Source organism: Pan troglodytes, chromosome 16 (genome assembly GCF_028858775.2).
Source record: "Pan troglodytes isolate AG18354 chromosome 16, NHGRI_mPanTro3-v2.0_pri, whole genome shotgun sequence".
NCBI lineage: Eukaryota > Metazoa > Chordata > Mammalia > Primates > Hominidae > Pan > Pan troglodytes.
In genome coordinates, this window is record NC_072414.2 from 10,560,384 (window position 1) to 10,586,974 (window position 26,591).

General features: G+C 40.8%; 2 protein-coding genes across 2 annotated transcripts; both read right to left on the minus strand.

The window, feature by feature from the left end:
* Positions 1-2,955: 2,955 nt before the first annotated feature.
* SNURF (SNRPN upstream open reading frame) lies at positions 2,956-26,587 on the minus strand. The gene is made up of 10 exons (NM_001110815.1): positions 26,478-26,587; positions 19,301-19,396; positions 13,461-13,611; positions 7,086-7,231; positions 6,033-6,184; positions 5,122-5,233; positions 4,509-4,661; positions 3,623-3,761; positions 3,221-3,346; positions 2,956-3,132 (listed from the first exon to the last, which is right to left on the minus strand). Exons 1-3 carry the CDS (start codon positions 26,489-26,491, stop codon positions 13,506-13,508), a joined length of 216 nt encoding a protein of 71 aa, NP_001104285.1. The 5' UTR covers positions 26,492-26,587; the 3' UTR covers positions 2,956-3,132; positions 3,221-3,346; positions 3,623-3,761; positions 4,509-4,661; positions 5,122-5,233; positions 6,033-6,184; positions 7,086-7,231; positions 13,461-13,505.
* Positions 3,017-26,591, minus strand: SNRPN (small nuclear ribonucleoprotein polypeptide N). Its single transcript, NM_001256797.1, has 10 exons — positions 26,478-26,591; positions 19,301-19,396; positions 13,461-13,611; positions 7,086-7,231; positions 6,033-6,184; positions 5,122-5,233; positions 4,509-4,661; positions 3,623-3,761; positions 3,221-3,346; positions 3,017-3,132 (listed from the first exon to the last, which is right to left on the minus strand). Exons 4-10 carry the CDS (start codon positions 7,086-7,088, stop codon positions 3,095-3,097), a joined length of 723 nt encoding a protein of 240 aa, NP_001243726.1. The 5' UTR covers positions 7,089-7,231; positions 13,461-13,611; positions 19,301-19,396; positions 26,478-26,591; the 3' UTR covers positions 3,017-3,094.

Sequence of the window (26,591 nt, forward strand, 5' to 3'; positions counted from 1 at the left end):
ACTTCGGGAGGCTGAGTTGGGCGGATCACCTGAGGTCAGGAGTTTGAGACCAACCTGGCCAACATGGTGAAACCCTGTCTCTACCAAAAATACAAAAATTAGCCAGGTGTGGTGGCCCACACCTGTAATCTCAGCTACTCAGGAGGCTGAGGCAGGAGAATCGCTTCAGCCCGGAAGGCAGAGGCTAAAGTGAGCCAAGATCACACCACTGTACTCCAGCTTGTGCAACAGAGTGAGACTCTGTCTCAAATAAATAAATAAATAAATCAAAACTTCAATCCATGGATTATAACTGACTACCTGCTGAAATCAGTGAAGGTAGTATCAGAGGTAAACATACCAGGTAAAGGGTGTTTTTGCTAATCTTTGAAATGAGATCATGAAAATCCTAGTCAAGCAGCACTATTTCACATAATTATCTATGTAAATCAGTTTCTACTTGTAATATTCTATTACAAGAATCTATAAAAAGCAAAATACCGGTATGTTAATAACAAACTTCTGAAATTTGACATCATAATTAAGGAATAATGAGTTCACAAAAGCAGGGAGCTCCCTAAGCAACTTTCAAAATATTTTTAATTCCAAGCCAAGTTTACCTATCATATAAAAAGAGAATACCTCAAATACTTCATAACCTATTTTAAGGTAGCATAATTTTTATACCAAAATTCTATTTGAAATTATTCTATAAGCTACAATGAAAGCATGTCAAACATGATATGCAACATGGATATATTTAAGGAGCTGGTTAATAAAATGTGTATCAGGAAATCAGAAAGTTGTTGACCAACCATGTTTTAGATGAGACATGTATGTATTTTCTTTCTTTTTCTTTTTTTTTTTTCTTTTTTTTTGAGACAGAGTTTTACTCTGTCGCCCAGGCTGGAGTGCAGTGGCGCGATCTCGGCTCACTGCAAGCTCCACCAGGTTCACACCATTCTCCTGCCTCAGCCTCCCGAGTAGCTGGGACTACAGGTGCCTGCCACCACGCCCGGCTAATTTTTTGTATTTTTTAGTAGAGACGAGGTTTCACCGTGTTAGCCAGGATGGTCTCGATCTTCTGACCTCGGGATCTGCCTGCCTCGGCCTCCCAAAGTGCTGGGATTACAGGCATGAGCCACCGCGCCCAGCCACGTGTATGTATTTTAATGCAAGAATGTAGGATGATTTTTAAGTAACATCAAGCATTAACTACCAAGAATGTTTTAAGACTGATATGTTGATGTGTGTCCCTAGTGGAAACACGCAGAAGCTTAGACTAGCATTCCATAACAAAAGATTCACCACACTCAATTATACTATCTATATCCCAAGTTTTCTCCTATTATATCATCACAATCAGGATTCTCAAAAAGTCCAGGAAGCTCCAGACAAAAGAAAATGTATTATCACCAAGCAAAATAACTACAAGAAGCAAGCATCTTGCAGAATCTAGAGCTCTTATAACTTACCTTTAACTCATGTAACAGGCCATATTTAATTAAAAAGGTCCTGAAAACAGGTTTTCTTCAAATAGGCTGCATAATCACTCATGCCAAAATCTAAGGGCCATCCATACCAGCAAACCAATGCAAGGAGAAATGCTTCCCCTCCAAAAACAAACAAAGACAAAAGTATAATTAGAAGTAGTTCCAGAGCAGTATGGGAAGAAATCACAGGTCTCTCTACATACTACCCCACGGTTTGTAGAGGAAAAGTGTTTGTCTTATCATCAGTCAATCTGTCTGAACTGAGAAGCTCTGTCTTGAAAGATCCAGGTAAAGTACTTTGGTTGCGGCTTTGGTAAATCAAGAAGTTTGTTTTAACATTTACAAATTCTGAAAACACTGATGTCACACCTGTATTATATAATCTCCTAAAGCAACTAAGGCTTCGCCTCTTTATTTTCCTTACCTGAGAGTGGCCATTAATCTGAGAAGCTATTCTGGCAGAGACCATATCAAGTCAGTAACAGGAACTATTGTTACTCTGATAATTCCTTTTCCTTGAGTGATTACCACCTGCAAGGATGTAATTTAAAAGATGGAAAAGGTGACATTCACAACCACTCCTGGTAAATTCAAGAGAAAAAATGTAATTCCAATCAGTCTATCAGTATTATGGAGTTAACACCAATCTCTTTAGTGCTTGGTAAACCAACTGCTACAATCACTATGAATCATTCCCTCGCTGCCTACTATAAACCTTAGCTGCAAAACCTAAAAATCTCTTCCCTTTTATAAATGGCTTCTTTGTTCCATAACCAATTCAAACTGGACCTAGAGACTAGGGCATTTCTGAACTATTTAGCTCCCAGTTTGTCACTTGGTGATACCACTGGACATAACCGTAATTTGTATTTCAGTGTACCAAGTATGTTTTAGTGTGTCAGTTATCTTTATTATCAGTAGTACAACTTATTAACTCAAATATGCAACCTCCTGCCTCCCAGTACCCAGGATCTTCCACTCATTTAGTAATTTATAAATAAATACTTACTCAATGGTAGAAAATGATTATTGCAGTATCACATCCTCTATTCTGATCATAGGACACTGTAAAACCTGATCAACTGAGGTCAACATCCCAAGAAAAAGAGTAACTTCTATTTCAAATGCCTTGATATGTAATGAGCATGGACTGTGATTCACTACAACTTCCTTCAGTATATAGGTGGCCTTACAAGGCCTTTCATCCCATCCCCACTTCCCTTCAGATAATGTGACATAGCAACATGAGAAGCAGGAGGCCATGTGTGAAGCAGCACAACCACTTAAACCCCCGGGTCATGAAAACGTTATTAACCAACACCAGTCAATGCACAAAGTGAAAGTTAGAAAGCAGAAAACCTTTTTATCCTAAGAATTAAAGAGAATATGATTTGAATCAACTGCTTAATAGGCATCACCCTCATCCACAGTAACTTAAGATCTCATCAAAATCAACAGGCAAAAAAATATATACAACAGTACCTCACAGTTTAATTGCTCTATGCATTTATTATTAGCTATTATTAATGCAGAATGAGGGAACAAAAAGCTCACAAACACTCTACACAATTTCACAAGACGCATTGCAGGGGAAAAAGTGACTGAGATGGATCGACAGTATGCTAAGGTCTTGGTGGACGCATTCCTGGGGGAGGTGGACCTGGAAAGGAAATAGAAACATTGAGAAAAAGAGGATACACATATTCAGGGGCCTGGCTGAACCATCAAACCCCTATGCTCCCACTCACCTCTAATGCCTGGTGGAGGGGGTCTCATTCCCGGAGGCGGCATGCCTATTGGCGTCCCTCGAGCAGGGGGAAGCCCAATTGGTGGGCCCATGGGTGGTCTCATACCAGGTGGAGGAGCCATAATGCCTACAGTGAAAAATGGTAGAAATAAAGGCCTCATAAAATGGCTTAGAAAAGTTAGAATTTAGCCCAAATAATCCCTAAAGAAATGGGCCAGACAACAATGATAGAGTCAAATAATTTCTATATGACAATTACTCTTCTATGTCTTTCATTAAAAACCAGTATCTAGAAGAAGGAAGCATATTCCCCAAATTCTTAGGCTCTCAGGCTGTGTCTTAAATCAGTAAGCTATCTCTCATCAGAGATTCAAGTTCGTCTTCGTGTTCACCAATCCCTTACCTGGAGGTGGGGTTGCTCTGCCGACGGGTGGGGGCGGAGTGCCCCGTCCTGGTGGGTACTGTGTTGGGGCTCCAGCAATACTGGCAGTCGCAGCAACAGCAGCAGCTGCTACAGTGCCTCTTCCCTGTGGAGTCATTACCTGAGAAGGCAGGGCGGGAAACAGTCAAAGCGATGCAAACCTTCACATTATTCAAACACAGAAAATAAATGAGAAAAATGACCAATTAGATACAAACAACTGTTGCAATGTACTTCTCTCATTATTCCCATGTTTTTTTTGAGACAGTTTCACTCTTGTCACCCAGGCTGGAGTGTAATGGCGCAATCTCAGCTCACTGCAGCCTCCCACTCCTGGGTTCAAGCGATTCTCCTGTCTCCCTGCCTGGTAGCTGGGATTACAGGCACCCACCACCACACACAGCTGATTTTTGTATTTTTAGTAGAGATAGGGTTTTCACCACGTGGGCCGGGCTGGTGTCGAACTCCTGACCTCAAGTGATCTGCCCACCTCGGCCTCCCAAAGTGCTGGATTGCAGGCGTGAGCCACTGCACCCGGCCTATTCCCATATTTTAAAATCTAATCTTAGTACACTGACATCCAAAAAGCCCTTTGGTCTTTTCAACTGCGGTATATCCGTGCATTCTGTTCACTCACCACTAGTGGCAAGTTGCTCTTGCCAAGAGTAACTTGGGTAACTTTAATCGCCCAATGACCATTTTAAGCAGCTAGTTTTATTCCCTTCCTCCCATATATCTGTTTTTTGGTTCCTCCTAAACCATATGCTGTTTACATTGTATGACACATACACTTAGGTTTTTAAATCTCCTCGGCCTCCGGCTTAGTCATATTCTCCCAATAATATAAAACCCTCTGCTGGTTCCTCACCTGCTGGGATGGTCCCCCAACTCCTCGGACAGGGCCTGCCAATCCAGCAGGGGCCTGGGGAATTGGCACACCAGCTGGTACTCCTCTACCAGCTGCCCTACCAACCCCAGGGCCTCCAGCAGCTCCAGCAAGTGGTACCCGAGCAATGCCAGTCTGAAACAAGAAAATTCATAGCCTAAAATCAAACAATTTACAAGTTCTCAGTATTCTTATTCATCAGAGATCACTTCTCTCCACCATTTTCCCATGACACCTATCTCATATTAGTTCTGTGTCCAAATGAACAAACAAGCAAGTATACCATGGAGGTATCTTGTGTATAAAATGCACATTATTTGTCAAATTGTGAAAACACCTCTTTTATAAACATACCAAGCAAACATGAATCACCAACTCCTACCCTTACCTAGGTAATGCCCAGCACATAGAATAATTCACCAAAAATCCCCTAATCCCGAATAGCATAGGCAACCAACAATTGATATTAAGTGCCTGGCACATTTTATTTGACAATCCATGTTGAACTGTGTCTGCTCTACCCTGATTTCAGACATCTCACATAATATGATGTCCCTGCAAATTAAAGTTCTGTCCTGCCCTACATCTTCCTTACATCTTTGGGGGGTGGCCCCTCCACAGTCATGGATACCAAGTTCTCCCCACGCAGCAACACCAGACCCAAAACCCGCTTTTCTTCACGCTCTGGTTGCTTCGCATTCTTTGGCCTACAAATCAGAATTAAATTTTAGTGAGATAAATTTTAGTGATCACTCACTCATCAAAATATTTATACAACCTCAAGTATCAATTAAGACAACTGATGCTATTTAAACATTTACTGAGTTATCACTGAAAAACAAGCCAAAAAAAATCTGTAAACACAGTTAATATACAAGGGTAAATAGTGAAGCTATTTTCTAATCTAACTTTAGTCTTTTACAGAATGTTCCTTTGATGTTACACTACAACAAGACTAATTTCTTTTGTGAAATACCTTTTAAGAAAAACAAAATTGAAACCTGGGTTTCCACATTAAAATGGAAATTTCTTTAAAAAATTACTTAAATAATTAAATCATAATGACAAGTGACACAGAACTGAAATAATGGGAACAGTAATAGGCAAAGAGAGGATACCAAATGGCAACCATATCCCAACTCCTCAACCATGAAGAACAACTGTTCTTCTCCATTTCAACCAAGATTTGGTCTAAGACTGCTGCAGAAGCCAACCAATTAATTAACATAGCATTTTTCTCAATTTTAAAAATAAATACGAGTATTCTGACCATAGCATATACTTTTACTCCCAGTAATAAATCGATGATTGTTTTACAAACTTAAAAGAGTTCAGATGCAGACTCTGACCTAATTCAGAGATCAGGTCAAGAGGTTAAACAATAGACTGGCTCTACCATAGTTTCCCTAACTACTTCAGTTACCCTTGGAAATCCCTTACTCCAGCTCTGGCCTTCCCTTCCCATTGCCTCTGTGTCCAACCCCCATTTGCCCAAATCAGCCTTACTTGATCTTTCTGAACTCATCACAATCACAGAGGATCAAATTCATATGCTTGTCAAAAGCCTTAAAGGTGCCAATGAAGATTCGGCCATCTTGCAGGATACATCTCATTCTATAGTCAATGTGCTGCAGCATCTTGCTACTCTTGCCAACAGTCTAGAAGCAGTAAGACAAGAGTCATGTTCAGCTTGCCAACACCCTAGTCTTCTAATCTTCTCCTGTTTCTTCTCCACCCTTACATAATCTAAGCCTGGTTTCCTTAACTAAACAAATATTCTCTCCTTTTTCACCAACATTCTTCCATATTTAGTATGGCTCTTTGGAGGACCACAAAGGATTATGAAGTATTTTTTCACATCTCAAGAACCAATTTTCACCTCCTTACAGGTGATTATCCTTCTCTGTGACAATGCATGCTCTAAACTGTCCACTCCCCTAAGTAAACCAAACCACAATGATGTAGGGTGTTCTCTCTCTCCAGACTGCTTTTCTCTGTACTGTTAATGCCAAAACCCTTCCATTTTCAAAGCCCTCTTTATTTCTATTGTAATCTGACCTGAGAGTCCATCATCTGCAGGACAGTCCTTCACCACTGGTGGAATCATGACCAAAAACTCCTGTATTTTCTCACATCATGAAACATTTCTCATGGCCAGGCACAGTGGCTCATCTCATGCCTGTAATCCCAGCACTTTGGGAGGCCGAGGTGGGTGGATCACCAGAGGTCAGGAGCCTGAGACCAGCCTGGCCAACACAGTGAAACCCTGTCTCTAATAAAGAGGCTGAGGCACGAGAATCTCTGGAACCCAGGGTTGCAGTGAGCCAAGACCGCACCACTGCACTCCAGCCTGGGAGACAGAGCAAGACCCCGTCTGAAAAAAATAAAAATAAAAAAATCAGCTCATCTTCAGCTGATACTCAATGCAATGAGAATCCATATCCATGGATGTATCCTTATTTCTAACATTCAGAACCCAAGATCACTGCACATGCTGGCAAACTATTTCTTTCGGCCCTTACAGCACATTTCAACCCTCAGCCTTATCATACAGCTTACCATGATTGCTGTTCCACCAAATCCAATGTCCACAGTTAAAACTTGATGCTTCTGAAGACCTAGGGGAAGGCTATAGATAAAGGTATGACGCGGGTTCTCCTAGAAACAATGCAAGCTGGGCAGAAGCTTCAAAGAGTAGATGGAGCCTGCAGAGGAAAGCATGTTAAAGCTGCACTGCAATCTACCATGTTTTAAAACAGGCAGACAATTTTGCATGAAAATCACTATGACAGACACGTTCAAAAACATCCTTCCTCTCATACTAGCTTCCTCACCAAGGGACTGCCAAATTTCCCTAGTCCCTCATTCTTAACTCTCACATTTGACACACTTAGGACTGATGAAAGTCATTGAATTTTATTTTACCTAGTAATTCCTAAATGTTTCAAAAACTAAGCGTCATTTTCCAAAATTTAGTATTTTTCTTTCCATCCTTATTTAAGGTAGTGTCTCTCTCTCTAGTTCAGAATTAATATGAAGTCATCTCTATATCAACATCTCAATTACTCTTTCATTCAGATTTTTCCTTTTTTCTGAAATACCTATGTTGTCATTTGCAATATTCTTTCTTCCCCTAAATTCGCTTCAAGATGATGGCAGGTAATCTTTCCCCACTAAGAGCCAAGTGTGTTATAAACCTGCCTAAGACTTCCCATGTCAAAAGAGGACACATGACTATGGAATATATACATATAGACTCACATAAACAACTTTCATAGATCAAGTAATGAAGGACAAAGTTATAAATCACGTTAACGGCCGGGTGAGGTGGCTCACGCCTGTAATCCCAGCACTAGGGGAGGCCAAGGCAGGTGGATCACCTGAGGTCAAGAGTTCGAGACCAGCCTGGCCAACATGGTGAAATCCCGTCTCTGCTAAAAATACAAAAAATTAGCCAGGCATGGTGGTGGGTGCCTGTAATCCCAGCTACTTGAGAGGCTGAGGTAGGAGAATCGCTTGAACCTGGGAGGCAGAGGTTGCAGTGAGCTGAGATCGCGCCACTGCACTCCAGCCTGGGCAACGAGGAGGGACAAGAGCAAAACTTCATCTCAAAATAAATAAATAAGTCACGTAATGGGGACACATTAGGAGAAATGCATTTGGTGATTTCATCATAGTATGAACAGTGTACTTACACAAACCTAGAGGATACACAGAGTCTACTATACTCTTAGGCAATATGGTAGATCCTAGGCGACAAACCTGTATATCATGTTACTATCCTGAATACTATGAACACTCACAATACAGTGTTAAACAGAGAAGAGGCTGGGTGTGGTGGCTCACGCCCATAATCCCAACACTTTGGGAAACCGAGGTGGGCGGATCACCTGAGGTCAAGAATTCAAGACCAGCCTGGCCAACATGGTGAAAACCCTATCTCTACTAAAAATACAAACATTAGCTGGGTGTGGTGGCAGGCGCCTGTAATCCCAGCTACTCAGGAGGCTGAGGCAGGAGAATCGCTTGAAACCAGGAGGCAGAGTTTGCAGTGAGCTGAGACGGTGCCACTGCACTCCAGCCTGGGCAACAGAGCAAGACTCCATCTCGGGGTTGGGGGCGGTGGGGAAGAGAGAGAAGGCACAATGAAAACATGGTTTTGTAATCTTAAGGGACTGCTCTGACATATGCAGTCTGTTGTTGAACGGAATTGTTATGCAGCTCATGACCATAATCAAGCATGCATAATGTTTCCCTTTTCTCCATTATTTAAAAAATGCTATTAAATATGGCAACCAAATCTAGCCAGAATTGTAAAGGGTCTTGAAGTGCTTATCATACTAATTAAAAAATGAAACACAAATTACTTTTGAAAAGGATTCAAAAGTATCCTTTTGAACGGAGATCGCACCATTGCACTCCAGCCTGGGCAGCAAGAGTGAAACTCCATCTCGAAGAAAAAAAAAAAAAAAAAGAATACTCTAATGCCTGGCTGTCATTCAGTGGCCATGAATCTGATGTCTGTACATTAAAAAATGTATTAAATAGAACTTATAAAGATCTCAAAAGAAGTTTTCAAATAAGCAAACAAAGACCTCCACAAAAATTAAATGTAGTTTCTGACCTAAATATGAGTAAGAGTTTAAGGACTATAACTTAGAAGTTTTGAATATTATGATTCTTTATAAAGCAGTCTAAATCCAAGAAAACATGATATATGAGACTCATTAGCAATATCCTTTTTTTTTTTTTTTTTTGAGACAGTCTCACTCTGTTGCCCAGGCTGGAGTGCAATGGAGTGATCTCGGCTCACTGCAGCCCCCACTTCCCGGGTTCAAGTGGTTCTCCTGCCTCAGCCTCCTGAGTAGCTAGGATTACAGGCGCCCGCCACCACACCCGGCTAATTTTTATATTTTTAGCAGAGACGGGATTTCGCTATGTTGGCCAGGCTAGTCTCGAACTCCTGACCTTAGGTGATCTGCCGGCCTCGGCCTCCCCAAGTGCTAGGATTACAGGCGTGAGCCACTGCGCCCAGCCAGCAATATCCATTTTTATAGCACTGCAACACTTGGGACCTTCAGCCATCCAAAGAGACAACAAGGATCATGACTGTGAATGAGCAAGACAGATCTTACTGTGGTGATGAAAATGTTTCCAGAGTAGTTCATGGCAATGATTGCACAGTTCTGTAAATTTACTTAAATCATTGCTTCATGCACTTAAATCGGGTGAATTTTATGTTTATCAGCACTACATCACTAAAGCCGTTTTTAACCCATTTATGCCAGAGGTTGGAATTTTTTTGTGAAAAATCAGACCTTGGCGATGACCTTGAGCAATAGGATATAAATAACTCCCACAAGCTTAGTGGTCCAGATGTATGAAACACATCTAGGGATGTGAGTTATGGCCCAAAGAACTGAAGACCTAGAGAATTAGGGACAGATTATTATTTTATATTTATATATATATCATAAACAATATAATAAAATAATAACCTGTATAGCTAGAAGAGATTTATGTTTTACTCACAATAGGAGTTGACCTCCTACAGCAGTTAAAAGGATTCCCTTAAGAGACAGATTTGGAATTTAGAAACAGTTCTCTCTCATCCCTAAATGTAATACAATGTAGTCATGACCTTGTAAGTGAAAGAAGAAAATAAATCACTGCAGAGTGGTCAAATTTATCTTTACAGCACAAGAAAACAAAACTTCATGAGAAAGGCGACAAGAGTAGCAACATCACACTGCAAGGATGGATGAGCAGTCATAGTGTATCTTCTGAGATCAAAGGGCACATAAGCAAATAAACGAACTGGTATCCCTCACAGAAGCACAAGTTTTCAAACTTTAGGAAACGGTAGACTTTCAAATGATTAAACTGCATAAAAATGTAAATCTACTTTAATTCAAAAGTAAAATAAGATGACTAGGGTTGGCCGAAGCACACATAGCAAATAGTAAAATAAGATGACTAGCGTTGGCCAAGGCACACATAGCATGGACACACCATGGAATATCAGTATTGATCTGTTAAAATTTAAAATTATAGAGGGTCTCCATAGAGATCCTCCATCGAAGAGTATGCAAAAACAAGTGACAAAAGAAAACTAAATGCAAAATATTAATACACAATAATTCCAATTAAAAACACAAGAAAACAAATTTCCTTTATTGGAAAGGTTTATTTAACAAAAACAAAAAAACACCAGAATACAAAGGGTGGTACTGAGAAACTAATGGTCTACTAATTTTTAGTGGCCATCAGCACTTCTCATGATGTGTTTAGAAAACAATGTAACAAAAATGTTTAAAAGTCATACTAATATTACACCCTGCATCCCAACTACTAGGTAAGTATCCAATTGGATATGTACCCTGGTAAATATTTAGGTACCAAAGAAAAACAGAATATTCATAACACAATTTTTTTTTGAGATAGAAGTCTTGCTCTGTCACGCAGGCTGAAGCGCAGTGGCATAATCTCTGCTCAATGCAACCTCTGCCCCCAGGGTTCAAGAAATTCTCCTGCCTCAGCCTCCCGAGTAGCTGGGATTACAGGTGTCCCCCACTACACCCGGCTAATATTTGTATTTTTAGAACAGACGGGGTTTCGCCATGTGGCCAGGTTGGTCTCGAACTTCTGACCTCAGGTGATCCACCTGCCTCAGCCTCCCCAAGTGCTAGGATGACAGGCGTGAGCCACCACACCCGGCCACATTAATAGTTTATTTTCTTATTTTTCCTGGCCATCGTGTGCCTTACATTTTTAATGAAAACGGGTACCAAGTGTTTAAATGTTGTTAAAGACTACCCATCTTCCTCCACAGCAGACTTTAACATGATTCTTAGACTGATCCCTTCCCCAAGAAATTCATCTGATTGTCTACGCTGTAATGTATACTTCGTATATACTTCTATAATCTATTCTTTATCACCTTCTATGACATTATGACTATATTGACTGGCCCCCACTTTGGTGTTTTCTTCTTTCAATCTGCTCCTCTAAAATAAAACTCAGCCAATTATTTTCTTTTAAATAGCAAGATACTAAGTATTTTAGGCTTTGCCTGTCATTCAATCTGTCACAACTACTCAAAGCTGCACCACCGTAGCACCAATGTGGCCAAAGATAACATAATAAATGAACTGAGTTGTGTTCCAATAAAATTTCATTTATAGACACAGGTAGTGGTCCAGATATATTACCAACCCTTGTTCTACAGGAATACTAGTAATGGGTACTATTTAGGTAGAACTAGCAGTTGAGACTAGAATAAGATATAATTAAGTATCATAAAATTAGATGGTCCTACTTGCAGACTATAATGTATGACTTAAATGTTGTATTTAAAAATTTACAAAAATCTGTGAACTGAACCGAGAAGCTAAAAAATTCCTAAAAAGTAAAAAATCAGTTGTGCACACCTATTCAATGAAAAATTCCCTTACTCAAGGGAAAAGCTTTGGACAATGATTAGATTCCAATTTGCTTATGCAATTACTAGAAAATGTTGTGTGTAAAGGATTCAAGAAAGGAGGATTTCTCAGAAAATTTCTGTCTCCTTTGATTTAAACTCAAAATGGGCCGGGCGTGGTAGGTCACGCCTGTAATCCCAGCACTCTGAGAGGCCAAGGCAGGTGGATCACCTGAGTTCAGGAGTTGGAGACCAGCCTGGAGAACATGGTGAAACCCCGTCTCTACCAAAAATACAAAAATTAGCCAGGTGTGGTGGTGGGTGCCTATAATCCCAAATACTTGGGAGGCTGAGGCAGGAAAATCAGTTGAACCTGGGAGGCAGAGGTTGCAGTGAGCCGAAACCACACCACTGCACTCCAGCCTGGGCAACAGAGTGAAACTTCGTCTCTAAATAAATACATTAATTAATAACTCAAAATGGTGGCCATAAACAAGCCTAACTGATTCAAGTTGAAGGATAATACTTCAAAAACAGACGTAAAAAAAGGCTAGAAGGAATTTATCAGTAAACCCAATTCCTCTCTGCTCTTACTTTGTAAAAAGTAAACAGTAAACTCTCAGAAATGAGGGCATTCTAAAACTTAAAGTAGAAAAAAAGAAAAATCACAGAGGAAAAACAAGAAAACAAATCAAAATCGACTTTGTAATAACTTTTTCCTAAAAAATGAAAGCAACATAAAAAGAACTAAATAAATCTACATCACGTTGAAAAATTATGAATAATATTTTTATTACATTGTCTGCTGATTCAAAGAGGAAATACATTGGTTAAAACAGAAAAGTGAGAAAAAGACAAAACAAAAAGGAATTAGTAAATAAGCATGAGAAAGTATTTAGATTCTCTAATACTCATTGTTAATTATGTGCTGTGTATTTATAATTCACTGACATAAACCATATTTGAATTAAAATAATGCTGTGAACGTATGTTGTAACTGGCCCTTTATTTTTTGAAAGCAATGAATACTAATTTAATACTTTGCAATACAATTTAGAAAAATGTACCTTAAGTTCATATTCCTTGATTCAATTTATTTTCACATCTGCATATTTGAAAAAATTATTCTAAGTTTTATACAAAGCTATCTACTAAAGCTTTGTTCAAACTACTGGCAGAAAAAAATGACACCTCCCACAAAAGGAAATTATAAACATTCAGTAACAGGGTATTCAAGAGCCATTTATAGTGAAATATTTTTATATAATTTAAAAAAACGCAAAAGAAAACTACCTGAAAAGCATGCGCTACAATAACTGGAATACAGAAACATGACGAAAGTGTCAGGGCAGAAAATTTAAGGTCCTGCAAAACTTTCTAAAACTTTCTGCAATGTGTTTATTGTATGAAGCTCTAAGGAAAAAAATTAATGTGTCACTGATAATTAAGAGAACCCCCAACACCCCATTCTTTAATGATTCTTTATTCTTGATCATTGCTGCATTAGCTCTAACCTGGTTTTTGCTTGGAATCAGATTCCTCGCTACTCCAATATGGCTTTAACCACCTCTTGGTGTCTCAGCTAAGAATGCCTGCCTCAGTTCAGCCTGGAAATCCACCACAGGTACTTGCTGCTGCTGAGAACGCCTCGGGTACAACTGACACCTACAACAAGAGCACAATATATATAAATGATAAAAATACATTTGTCTTTATAGGAAACCATATGAAAGAAAACTAGGTACCCTTACATTTAAGAAGATATTCCTTTTTTTTTTTTTTTTTCCAGAGAGGGTCTCATTCTGTTGCCCAGGCTGGAGTGCAATGAAGCAATTTCTGCTCACCACAAACTCTGCCTTCTGGGTTCAAGTGATTCTCCTGCCTCAGCCTCCCAAGTAGCTAGGATTACAGGCACCTACCACCACACCCAGCTAATTTTTTTTTTTTTTTTTAAGACAGAGTCTCACTCTGTCGCCCAGGCTGGAGTGCAGTGGCACGATCTGGGCTCACTGCAAGCTCTGCCTCCCGGGTTCACGCCATTCTCCAGTGTCAGCCTCCCGAGTAGCTGAGACTACAGGTGCCTGCCACCACTCTCGGCTAATTTTTTTGTATTTTTAGTAGAGATGGGGTTTCACCATGTTGGCCAGGCTGATCTGGAACTCATGACCTCAGGTGATCCACCCACCTCGGCCTCCCAAAGTGCTGGGATTACAAGCGTGAGCCACCACGCCCAGGGAAGAAGATCTTTCTTTAGGGTCAGAGGATGACACTATCTTATGAGAAATTATAACATAAAACAGGAATCTCTACACAGAGATTGTACAAGTGACTAGTGGATACTTAAGATACTTACCAAGTCTAGAAATATTTCCAAAAGAACTAAAAACACAAGAGCTGGCAGCCTTGAAGAAACACCATCAGTACCATATATAGTCACTCACTTTCAAATTATCCTATGTGAACAATCCTTTCTCCCCAGGGGTGAGGGGAGGGATATGCTGCTAAAGCATTTGCAGGGAGATGTTTAGGCCGTCCTTCATACTGATCCTCCTGACAAGTCACTACCTGAAATATAGAACTTCCAGGGCTATTTAAGGGCTCTTAAAATATGTAAACCAATCATCTACTGGTAAGCAGGGAATTCCAGACAAAAGCCCTCGACATACCCCTATGAATCAGTAACCTGGCTGTGAAATCTGATCATGAGAAGAAGACATACAGGAAATGACAGCTTGCCTTGAGGTGAGGAGGTGGGGGATCACCAACAATGCTGCCCTTGTTGGTATGTAAGGATTTGGAAATTGGACTTTTTTCTACGGTTTTTCAGTAACATTTTAAAATTGCTTCTGAATAATAAAGAATTTAACTGGCCTTTGCTCCTGGTTCCTGGGAAGTAACCTATACATCCTATACATCCTTGGAATTTACCAAGTGAAAGAAATGTGTTTGTTACTCAAGGTGGGTCCCTAGGATCACACCTGAGTTCTTGGTAATGAGATGTCTCAAGATGGTGACTAACCAGGCCACAAAAGATCAAACAAAGACTAAAGGGTTGGGGTTTTGAGCAAGCCCTCCTGGGAGGGCAGGAGAGTTGCTGACTGAATTCAGTGACATGTCCAATGATTCAATCTTGTCAACATAATGAATCCCCAACAAAAATCATCAACATCTGGAGTTCTGGTGAGCTTCCTGATTGGTGATATACGCTAATGTGCAGGTAATGCATCCTGAGGACAGGGAAGATTTGTGTGGGACCTGCCCAGATTTTGCTCTATGCATCTGTTCATTTGTATCCTTTATAATAAAACTAATAAGTATAGCACTTTCTTGAGATCTACTAGTCATTTATAAAACCTTAGTCAATTATAAAGTCTGAGAAAATAGTAGGACCTCAGAATCTATAGACAGTTGGTCGGAAGTGTGGGTGCCCTGCCAACCCTGGAGCTTGGAGTTGGTGTCTGCATTGAGGGGAATGTTCTGGAGGGCATCTAGACAACTGTGAAATTTGCACTAACTCCAAGTAGTCAGAATTGCACTGCACATACCTTTAAATCTTCACACTCTAATTCATAGTCTACTTTATACTCTAATTCATAGTCTAATCACTGAATAAATAAATCTTAATTTGGGCATTCTCCACTCTAACCTCTTTGTTTACAAATGACAACTAAGTTTCTGATTATTATTCATAAAGGTCTAAAAAGTGTTTCAGCAAAAAAATATATATATATAATGTTATCTTGAAACTAAGATAATTCTCTATTGCAATGTCCCCCTCAGATCTAACCTGTAACCCAATAGAAGATTAAAGACTGAGAAAATGAGGCAGCCTACACAGTATTTAATTGAGTGCAGAATATTAATTTGAAAAGACATGTGAAGCTTTGCATAAAATAGATTAAGACAACTCTCCAGCTCCAATTTCCAATTTCCCTTCGAACTCACGATACATCATCCAGCCCCAAAGAATAAGAGCTAATTTAGTGACAAATACACTGAAAGACAGAATAAAAAATTTAAAATAAATCAGTGAACTTTTTATTTTTACTTTATTTTGAGATGGAGTCTTGCTATGTCACCCAGGCACAGCCAATGGCACGATCTCGGCTCACTGCAACCTTTGCCTCCCAGGTTCAAGCGATTCTTCCACCTCAGCCTCCTGAGTAGCTGGGATTACAGGTGCACACTACCACACCCGGCTGATTTTTTTATTTTTCTAGAGATGAGGTTTCACCATGTTGGCCAGGCTGGTCTTGAACTCCTGACCTCAGGTGATCTGCCCACCTTGGCCTCCCAAAGTGCTGGGATTACAGGCGTGAGCCACCGCACCCAGCCTCCTTCATTGATCTTTAGGGCTAATAACCACACAACTCCTCCAGGAAGACTGCCTCCCAATACTACTTATGATTTGGTAGGAAGTAGGAGATGAATGGGTAAATATTGAACGCTTCTAGTATAACATTCTAAGTATACCAATCCTGAGAATCCTAAACACATGGACAATGAGGCAGTGCTAATCAATCCTGCTTACCCATTCCATAATCCAATTACTCTCAAAATGAAAAGGCACAAGGGGGAAAAATTATACTATTTCCCTAACTCTACACTTTACTCAGATCATTCCCCCAACTCAAGACCCTGCAGTATTTGTACATATATATGCAGTGCAGATCAGAAAAACTCAAGTTATTTCTTCTTCAAAACCATCAAAATGTTTCCATAAATATGGACAAGATGCCTAGAAGGCTAACCTCATCCCACAACAAGATGAGGATGAGACTACCTGTTATTTAGTCCACACTGAGGTTACATAGGAAAAAAACTGTAACAAAAATATAGCAAGATAGAACCTTCACCCACTTAACAGTCCTAAACCTAAGAGTCCTAAACCTCAGCCCTACCTCCACCACCATCTCTGAACTACCTCTAGAAACTCAGGGAATAGTAATGGCACTTTAAAAAAACGTCAGAGCTGCAAAAGAATGAAGGGAGAGGCTGGGCGCAGTGGCTCACGCCTGTAATCCTAGCACTTTGGGAAAGAAACCAAGGCGGGCGGATCATCTCAGGTGGGGAGTTCGAGCCCAGCCTGACCAACATGGAGAAACCCTGTCTCTACTAAAAACATACAAAATTAGCCAGGCATGGTGGCACACACCTATAATCCCAGTTACTTGGGAGACTGAGGCAGGAGAATCACTTGAACTTGGTAGGCGGAGGTTGCACTCCATCCTGGGCAACAAGAGCAAAACTCTGTCTCAAAAAGAATGAAGAGATGAAAAAAGAGATTTCATATCAAATAAAATGAATGATCAAATAACCTATTATATATAAAGGACAAATTATATTACACAAAATACTTTCAAAATATTTACCAATATACAAACAAAACGTACATAAAATACGTCTTCCAAAGCAATTTTAAAAAATGAAAATGTAGTTAAATATACTCACTATAGTAAAAATCAGCAAAATAAATAGGAAAAAATAAAAAAAAAATCTTTACCCTCACCATAATTTAAAACTTGCTAACAGATGTTTTACAACTTTTTTTTTCTTTTTGAGACAAGATCTCATTCTGTCACCTAGACTGGAGTACAGTGGCACAAACATGGCTCACTGCAGCCTCAACCTCCTGGGATCAAGTGACCCTTCCACTTCAGCCTCCCAGGTAGCTGAGACTACAGGTAGACAACACCACGCCTGGCTAATTTATTTTTCTGTAGAGAGGAGGTCTCCCTATGTTGCCCAGGCTGGTCTCCACCTCCTGGGCTCAAGTGATCCACCTCAGCCTCCCAACATGCTGGGATTAGAGGCATGAGCCACCACATCCAGCTCAACTTTTCACATATAAAATGAGGAAATAACAAAAGACACACAAACTACTACTCAGTTTTTACTATGAGGAAAAACCTTTAATTTGAAAAAAATAAAATAAATTAGTATTCATACACTGCATTTTCTTTTTTTTTTTTTTTTTCCTGAGATGGAGTCTTGCTCTGTCACCCAGGCTAGAGTGCAGTGGTGCCATCTTAGCTCATTGCAACCTCCGTCTCCTGGGCTCAAACAATTCTCCTGCCTCAGCCTCCCAAGTAGCTGGGATTACAGGCACATGCCACCACACTCGGTTAATTTTTGTATTTTTAGGAGAGACGGGGTTTCACCATGTTGGCCAGGCTGGTCTCAAACTCCTGACCTTGTGATCCGCCTGGCTTAGCCTCCCAAAGTGCTGGGATTACAGGCATGGGCCACCATGCCTGGCCTACACTGCGTTTTCAAAGTGACTGTTCTTTTCATTGTTAATAGCCAAACAATGCAAACAAACTAAATATCCAGCAGCAAGCTAACGATTACAATAATAATGTTATCACACCACCCACACTTTGTAAAATAAGGTAGATTTATGTGTACTGATATGAAAAGATCACCAAGACATATTGTCAAAATACAGACAGCATGGTGTCGTATGCACACAAACTTCAAATGTGTCCCATGTCCTCCCTTCCTCTCTCCCCACTACACACACAATGCATAGGACAAGGTCTGATGGCTATTTACTTAATGATTATCTCTGGGGAGGAAAAGGCCAGTAAGTTGGTAGTTGCTTTAAAATGAGACTTACTTTTTATGCAAAACTGTTTTACAAAAAGAATCATCTTCATGAATTTTTAATACTTATAATTAAAAAAAACAATTGTAGCTAAGAAAAAAATGCTACCTACTGACTGTCAAAATTTTAATGGCAATGACAAAATGCCAAAGTTTCAATGTGGACTAAATATGTATTAGGTCATTTAAAATGTTCACCTATTTTTAATTAAAATTTCCCTTCTAGAAATCTAAATTAAAATATGTGTCTGAGTGTGTCTGTGTATACATCCTATATATACATTCCACATATATATACTTAAAACAGGATAAAAAACCCAAATGTATTTTAAATTTTAACAGAATAAATGCACTAACCAAAAACAAACACCTAAATATCACAGAGCAAGAATGAATACGTAAATTAATCACTTCAGCGCACTGTACATTTTGCAAGCATGCAAAGTGATTTAATAATGCAGAAAAATTTAAATATGCTTATGTTGAAGGGTAATTACAAAATTTTATGAAGATAAAATGCACTTACACACGTATAGGAAAAAAGAAAATTATACTAAAATCTTTAAGAGGGTGAATTATTTTAGGATAATATGGTTAAGAATTTCATTGCTTTTTTACTACATCTTCTGTATTAGATGTGTCTGCTTCTTCAATTATGTTCATTTTAATCCCCTCATTGCATGATATTTTGTTCTAATCTGAAATGAGATTCTGACTTGCATTTGTTCCCAACACAGTCTGTACTCACTCTTGGTTGCTCAGTGAGGCAGTCCTTCTGCGTTTGACTTGGACTTCCACCTCTGGTACGTGCTGTTCTGTAGTTCGTCTCAGGTGTAAGCGATCCCTGAAACAGAAAAGAGAGGCATTTGTTTGGTAGACTGCATCAATCTATGAAATAACTATTTGTCAAGGTTATATTTAGAACTACATTTAATATAATGGATTTTTAAATCTAATTAAAACAAGGTAAAATTATTACAAGATCTTTAACCTTCAAACAGTCAGAATCTATGCTATAACCACCTTTTTCTCCTTTTAGAAGCCCATGACATCAGAAAATCTGGTTTTAAAAAAAATCAGAAAATGAAATTAAAATAATATATCTACCTCTATTTGTAGTCACGTACATATAAAATTCCCACTTATGCAGATGTAGATACACACATACCACCACTACCCTACTCACCTTCCCCCCAAAAACAGTAAACCTGATTTCAAAAATGGTTTCAAAAAATATTTTTAGGATACAGTAGACATACTTATATAGTGGAATAGAACATAGTTTAAATTATAAAATATCTACTTTAAAAAAACATGCAAATGGTGCTTTCTTTAGGATTTGCAAAGCAATAGAAGAGCTGCTCAAGCTAAAAACTATCCACATAGCAAAAACAAACAAACAAAAAAACCGCCATGTTACGTCTGCAGAACCCCTCATAAAATGGCTGCTCAAGGGAACAGAACATGAAATCCCACACCAGACTAGCCATATTAGGGACTGCAGAAACCACCTATGAACCTTTAAAGATGATAAATCAGAAAGGTCAGCAGGACCTTTCACTAAAGTAACACAAGTAATATCTCAAAAGCAAAATTCAAAGATACATGCCAAAAGCTATTAATAATTCTCTGAACCCTAGATGTTTTAAAGTCATGTTAGACTTTTAGATTGGTAAAATAGCTTACCAATAACGCACAGCTGTTTTATTCTTTCAAGAGTTTAAATGTTCTAATCAAGCCATACACACATATTCGATTTCTAAATGGTAAAATTTTATACACTGATAATGTTTATTACTTTTGATTACACAACGGTCTATTAAATATAACACCTGAATTACAAGCAGTATAAGAAATAAAGTGGACCTCATCAAAAAATAAAGTTCCGAAAACACTAAAGAAAGTGAAAGGATAACCAGAATAGGAAAAAATATTTGCTTAACATACAGCTAAGTTTCTAGCATCCAAAACAAACAAAAAGAAAATCCAAACAATGAAAAAAAAAGAAGGTAGGGAGAGGCAAAGAAACTTTTTCAGGTGATAGACACATTTATGCCACTAATTTTGATAAGAATGATTTCAAAGGCATGTACTTATCTCTTAGCATATCAACTTTTAACATTAACTATCTACAGCTTTTGTATGTCACTCACACCTCAAAAAAGTATTTTTTCAAGTTTGGTATCCAGAATATGTAAGGAACTCTCACAACTCAACAATAAAAGGGCAAATTCTATTGCTACGATGGGTAAAACACTTGAATAGACAGTCCTCCAAACATATACAAGTGGCTAATCTATATGAAATGATGCTGAACATTAGTCATTAAAAAATGCAAATCAAAATCCCAATGAGGCAGGGCGCAATGGTTCATGGAAGGCTGAGGCCAGCGATCACTTGAGCTCAGGAGACCAGCTTGGGCAACATCTATACAAAAAAATACAAAAATTAGCTGGGTGTGGTGGTGCATGCCTGTGGTACCAGCTACTCAGGAGGCTAAGGTGAGAGGGCGCTTGAGCCTAGGAGGCAGAGGTTGCAGTGACCTGAGATCATGCCACTGGCACACCAGCCTGGGTGACAGAGCCAGACCCTGCCTCAAAATGAAAAAACCCCCACTGAAATGCCACCATCTGACACCACAATATTTGTAAAGGATGTGGGGAAACTGCTGGGGGAAACATAAAGTGTTATATATAGACTTTGCCAACTTCCTAAAAATGTTAATCATGAAAGTAACATATGACACTAACTCTACTGCTAGATGAAGTAATATTACAAGACCCAAACTCAGCCTCCAAAGTAGCTGGGATTACAGGCATGCACCACCACACCCAGCTAATTTTTGTATTTATAGTAGAGACAGGGTTTCACCATGTTGGCCAGGCTGATGTCGAGCTCCTGCCCTCAGGTGATCTACCCACCTCGGCCTCCCAAAGTTCTGGGATTACAGGCATGAGCCACCATGCCCAGACAGTTCATGTTCTTTCTATTATACCTGCAGCCTTCCCAGCTACCACTACTCTCATACTTCCAAAAAGGCAAAATTTCAAGAACCTGGCATATACGAGGGCTAAGTAAAACCTTGTGAAACTAATTCTTTGTATTAAACGTACTATACGTGTTCCTAGTAGCATTATTCATAATAGCCGAAGAGTGGAAACAACTCAAATGTCCATCAACTTACGAATGAAGAAAATATGATATATCCAAACGAATGTCTTTCAGCCATAAAAAGGAATTTAGTACTGATCAGTGCTACATTATGGTGGGCACACAAATACAGCTAATAATGTAGTACATTAATATAATACAATTAAAGAAACTATCAACTAAACCATGATTAATCTAATAGTGTACAACTGCAAACACTGTCTTACCAAAAAACAAACAAAAAGAACTCATTCGGCAGTTGCTCAATATGAAAGGTCTGAGGTCAACTGAGGAAACAGCCATCAAACCAAAATATTCTATTATTTCAACTTTCTGAATTTACCTTTTTTTAAATGTAGAGACGGGGTCTCAATACCCAAGCTTGAACTGCCAGGCTCCAATGATCCTTCTGCCTTGGCCTCCAAAAGTGCTGGGATTACAGACATGAGCCACCGCACCTGGCTTAAATCTACTTATTTTTAATCTACATATAAAATGTCATCTATAAGATTTTGAAAACACTACTTTATTGAATGTTCTAGATACACACACACATGCATTTATCTAACTGCATCCCCAACACAGAAACCAACATTTTATGAAACTGAGGACATCATGAAAAAATCATCATATAGAAAGGGTGTTAAATGTTTGCCCTCAAATCACTTACACTGAAAGTAATAATCTGGAAATATATTGAAAAGCAAAAAGCAATGGAATCCCAATTTTATTACGGCCTAAATTTTCCATAAAATTTAACTAAGATCTCAAGAATAAAAATAAACAAAGTTGGCCAGGTATAGCGGCTCATGGCTGCAATGCCAGCACTTTGGGAGGCCTAGGCAGGAGCACTGCTTGAGTCCAGGAGTTCGAGACCAGTCTGGGCAACATAAGGAGACCCCTCTCTACAAAAAAATAAAAAGTTAGCTGGGCACAGTACCTCAAGCCTGTACTAACAGGCACTTGGGAGGCTGAGGCAGGAGTCTAGATTGATCCAGGAGTTTGAGGTTACAGGGAGCTATAACTGTATCACTGCACTCCAACCTGGGCAACATAGCCAGACCCTGTCTCCTAAAAACAAAAAAATAAGGTTAATGATAGGCTGCTAATCTGTACCCCATGAATATAAGAAACCTCATTGCCTCCAAAACAAATCTGAGGAGAATTAACAAAAAGAGAATTTGGGCCAGCCACAGTGGCCAGAGAGAGACTGAGGAGGGAGAGGATATAGCTTGAGTCTAGCAGTTCGAGTTCAGCCTGGACAACATAGGGAGACCCTGGTCTATTAAAAAAAAAAAAAAAAAAAAACTTTGAGCCAGCTAGCATCCAGAAATGGAGAGAGGCTACCTTAAGTAGTAACAATTCTCACTCAAGCTTTCTGGCCCTGGGCCACAAAAAAAAAAAAAAAAAAGGAGACAGGACCAGTGACAGGTCTAAATAAGATTTTTAAAACTTCATTGTCCAAGTCATTGAGGGCAGTACTCACAACCTGCTTAAATGATTCTTCCTAAAAAACAGCTAAACAGAGGGCGCTGATAAACAAAGGAGGTTATCTTGGCATCCTTGACACCTTATAAACAAATTTTTTTGTAAAACAAAGATGTTTATTAGGAAAAGGAACAGGGTAAGGGAAACATAAAGATACAGAGTAACTATAAATGTGGAAAACATTTCGGCAATGACACACTGGTCAGATAGAATAGTGAAATCAAGATAAGGCAAGGTCTGTGAATAAATCCAAACCAGTTAGTACCCTGCCTTAGACAACAACATAAGGGTCTCTCAACCAAGCTTCCTTCCTCTGCATCACAGGAAGGGCTGCCACTCCCTGCCTCCAAAAAGCCCTAGCACAGAGCCAATTCACTGAGTAGGACACAGACCTTGAAACTTCAAGAGGCCTTTCCAAAGGGATCTGCCATATTAGGATCCCGGGCCTGAATGCAAGACTACAAAATGGCGGATCAGACTAAATACTCAGCTTGCAAATAGCCAAGTGACCAGAAGTTAAACCAAGAAATATATGTATGTGAACTGCTATCTTCATGCAAGCAGAAAAAAAAGGGTAAATTATAAATATCATATAAAATCCCAGACTCCTGCTATTTTTAAAACTACCCAAAAATAGATTATTCCAGAACAAGGCTTTTCGGGCTTCGTAGATTTAACTTTTCTGTTAATTACAACTCAGTGCAACCAGACATACCAGTTATGATAGAGGGAAAATGTAAATACAGAAAAGGCAAGCACTGAAAATCCTGCAAAGGAAGACAAAATCCTTAGAATAAAATGATTTTTTAAAAAAGTACTGGAATATAAAAATGCAGTTATTCATTAACCTTTCTCACCAAATTTTTGTAGTAGCTCCAACTTCAAAAATGATCATTAATTTAAAAATCCAAAAAAAGACAGTAACTGATCCAAAGCACAACCCCACCCCAATAAGATTGTCTCCACTTTTCTCCTTTATTCTCTTTGAGCACACAACTTGCAGCTTTCAACTCCCAGAAGATGAAGAGGTCCAGTGTTTGAAACACCTTTCAACCTTAGTCGGGAAGAGCCATCACGGTGCCCTCTCCCCCAACCCATTTAAGGAAGGTATGCAGTGCATCAGAATGGACTATCCAGAGATTAAGAAGGATAACTGAATCTTAAATGGTGACATTTATTAAATGTGTCGAATGGAAATCAAAGACTACAGGGAGTTAAAAAAAGGGGTTAACAAGTCCAGTTTGAAAATAGAGAATTAGCGCACAATACAACCAAGAGAGGAACTACAAAAATGAAAAGGTACGATTTTCCAGGAAGTCAGAAAACCAATTTAAAATCTCTATCATTAATGGAGGCTTGCTGAAACAGCACAGCAGGTCTTGGGGTGGCTGCACCTTTGATGGCCTCCAGGCCCCCACCACTCCAGTTTACTGCAGAGCTGAAAAGCAGTAGCCCAGTGCAGCTGCCATCCCACACAGGCGGAGGTGGTACAAATGCCTGGCCTCTAGCCACATTCCCCTCCAGTCCTCTACTGCTGCACCGTGGGTAAGGGGTGGCTGCCAAGCTTGCTAGGCGGAGCCTGCGCCAACCCATCTCCCTCCTCCCCCCTCTACTGCGCCACAACCGGAAAGGAACAGCTGCTGTATCAGCCAGGTGAAGGGGAGGGCTGCCATTCCTGCCAGGCAAAAGCTGCGTAAGCCCTCGCTCCCCTGCCCCCCGTCTCGCCCCACTGCAAGCGGAGGCGACTGTCACCTCTGCTGCGTCTGCGCAACCTGCATCCTTTCCCAAGCAGCACTTTGGGGAGGGGGCAGCCGCCCACCTTGGCCGGCTTCCTCTCCTTACCACTGCACCCTAAAGAGGGTACGGCTGAAACTCCGAAACAGCAGAAGCTGAACACACACCACCTGCCCCCTCCCCACTGGCGGCTCTACAGGGAGGAAGCGGCCACCCCCACCCTGAAGCGCTTGCGCAGATCTAAGCCGCTGCAGCGGCGGCCATCTTGAAGGAGCTGCACAATGGCAGTGACGCAACACAGACCCCCAGGTTATTTCGACATAGCCTTCCAAGACCTGGTTCCCAACAGAGAGAAACAATGAAAAAAAAGTAACCCCCAGGCATCACCCGGCCTATCAGTCAAAAGATCTGTAAATGCAAGTTCTGCACATCATTCCTGTCTTCTTATGCCATAGCCTCTAAAGCGAGGGTTCCTAAAGGGTACGCAAGGATTCCACGCATTTCTGCAGCCCCTGCGGCAGTGTAGGCGTTGCGCAGTTTTAATAAAAAAGCACCACCACCACAGTAGGCAAACCAGATGACCATCGCAGGTCGCAGGAAAATTAAAGGCTGCGGACTGTGCTACTGCCCCTTCTGATGCCCCCTCCTCGCCACAGCGATCATTCAGCGTCCCTTAGTCACTCCAGACAGCGACAGGCCCCGCGGCCGCCATGCCCACCGCCTCCATGCCATGCCCACCGCCTCCATGCCATGCCCACCGCCTCCATGCCATGCCCACCGCCGCCATGCCTACCGCCGCCAAAGCCCACCACCGCCATGCCTACCCGCTGCCAATGCCCACCGCCGCCAATACCCACTGCCGCCGCCTTCCCCCTACCTCCCAGCCACTTCCTACGGACTCTCCCCGCGCCGCGACCACCAACACAACCCCCACCACTGTCACACCGACTCATCCCCCTGGTCCACTGCCATAGCCTCCTCGCCTCGGTCACTGCGACGAATTCCCCCCCCCAGTCGCCCCACGTACCCTGCTCCACCACGCAGTGGTCACTATTATACACCTACCTGCGCTCAACACCCCCTAAATACCGATCACTTCACGTACCTTCGCCCCGCCACAGTCACTCCAATATACCTACCTCCGCCTAAAATCCCTATGCACTGGTCCCCCCACGTACCCTCGCCACACGGAACTGCAATCACCCTGATGTACCCACCTCCACCCATGTCCCTTGTCCACTGCGGTTACCCCGCATGCTCCCAGTCACCACCGCCCTTCCCACCGCAGACACCCGCAATAGGACCTGTCGCGACACCACAGTTGGGGGCGGATGGGTGACGCGCCCCAATGCAAGCGGACAGGATACCATCGGGGCAGAACGGCACAACAGCAAGCCTCTGAACATTCCGGATCTGGTTCTCCAGAACAAAGGACTTTAGGGCCCAAATTCCGCTTATTTAGTACTCCAAGTCCTGAAAACTTGGAATATCTGATGAATAAAAGTGGCCGCTCCCCAGGCTGTCTCTTGAGAGAAGCCACCGGCACAGCTGACCTTGCCCGCTCCATCGCGTCACTGACCGCTCCTCAGACAGATGCGTCAGGCATCTCCGGCGGCCGCTCCACTCTGCGCCAGACTCGCTGCAGCAGCGGCAGGCTTCGCACACAT